The 1,449-nt window shown below is 52.4% G+C and overlaps 1 protein-coding gene across 1 annotated transcript in view; it reads right to left on the bottom strand.

The window, feature by feature from the left end:
* Positions 1-83: 83 nt before the first annotated feature.
* Positions 84-1,449, bottom strand: part of LOC112076002 (stAR-related lipid transfer protein 13-like) — a gene marked incomplete at its 3' end in the record, with an annotated part of 64,905 nt that continues 63,539 nt past the window's right edge. The window contains exon 5 of the mRNA XM_070441141.1: positions 84-1,165. Within this exon, the coding sequence (XP_070297242.1) occupies positions 84-1,165 (1,082 nt within the window). The remainder of the gene's footprint in view (positions 1,166-1,449) is intronic.

Raw genomic sequence — 1,449 nt, 5'->3', positions numbered from 1 at the left:
AGAGACTGACCAGAGAGACTGACCAGAGAGACTGACCAGAGAGACTGACCAGGATACATACAAGTGACATTAGAGAGACTCACCGTGGTCTGGTAAGGGAAGCTCCCACTCCAGAGTCTCTCCTCTCTCTGGTCCCTGTAGACTCCATGTCAGTCAGGGAGACCCCGTCTCTCTCCCCCTCACTGGGCATGGTCCTCCCCTCTCCATCCCCCTCACTGGGTGTGGTCCTCCCCTCTCCCTCTCCCTCCCCCTCATCCTCACCCCTCTTTCCCTCCCCTGCCTCCCCCTCCTCCCCCACGCCACCCTCCGGCAGCACGCTGCGACTCCAGTGGTCTACGATCTGCTGCAGGCCGCTGATGTGACTGATGATGTCATCCAGGTGGGGGAACAGGTGATCGCCTCGGTCCAGATCCAGCAGGTCACCTGTGGACGCGTACAGGTGAGACCCGGGGACGTTGTCATACACACTCACCCTGCTGCCCCGCGGAGCTCCAGGACAGGGAGGCTTCTTGGACAGAGCCGTACCCGTCCAGGGGGAGCCTTTGCTGGGGTGGAGTGGGGAGGGAGAGGGGGTCTGGTGCTGGTGGTTGGTGGCTGTGGCTAGACTCTCTATAGACAAGGCTTTGGGGAAGGTGCCTGGTTTGTGGTTCTTGGGGATGTGGACCAGCAGGTCCTCATAGGAGCGGAAGTGGTTCCTGCTGAACGGGCTCTGTTGTGCTTCAGTCCTCCGAACATGGGGGGCGCCAGAGAGCAGCTCCATGTCTTCCAGGTACATACTTCCTCTTTTTGGCTTGGAGACAGACTCCCTCACACAGGGGCGCATGGAGCTCACACCGCTCGTCACCGATTGGCCCTTGCTGCCGTTGCCGAGAGCGATACGGGACGAGTTGTCGTCTGATTGGTGGGGAGGATGAGGACTGTCCTCTGATTGATTGATGGGAACACAGTGGAGTGTCTGTAACGCCTGGGGCTCCTCCCCATGTAGGACCGGCCCACTGATGACGAGCGGCGCCCGTCCACTTCCTGACTTCCTCTTGGAGGACGGTCCCCAGGTACGCATCATCTCCATGCGACGCAGGAACGCCTTTGCCGGACTCCGCCCACCCTGGCCGTGACGGCTGCTTTTGATTGGTAGAGAGTTGTAGTGGGACAGGTCTCCTGGGGGCTGGAAATAAAAAATACATCAATAAAAATCATTTATTTGATCTATTTTGTGCTTTTCAAAACTCCTAAAGTCACTTCACATAAAACACATCAGCAATATCAATAAAAAAAGCTTTAAAAAACTATAAAATAACACATTAAAATAAAACATTAAATTAACACAATAAGATAACACATTAAAATACAACATTCAATTAACACAATAAAATAACACATTAAAATAACACATTAAAATAAAACATTAAATTAACACAATAAAATAACACATTAAAATAAAACATTAAA

Source organism: Salvelinus sp. IW2-2015, unplaced genomic scaffold (genome assembly GCF_002910315.2).
Source record: "Salvelinus sp. IW2-2015 unplaced genomic scaffold, ASM291031v2 Un_scaffold3508, whole genome shotgun sequence".
NCBI lineage: Eukaryota > Metazoa > Chordata > Actinopteri > Salmoniformes > Salmonidae > Salvelinus > Salvelinus sp. IW2-2015.
This window is presented reverse-complemented; position numbering and strand designations above follow the sequence as displayed.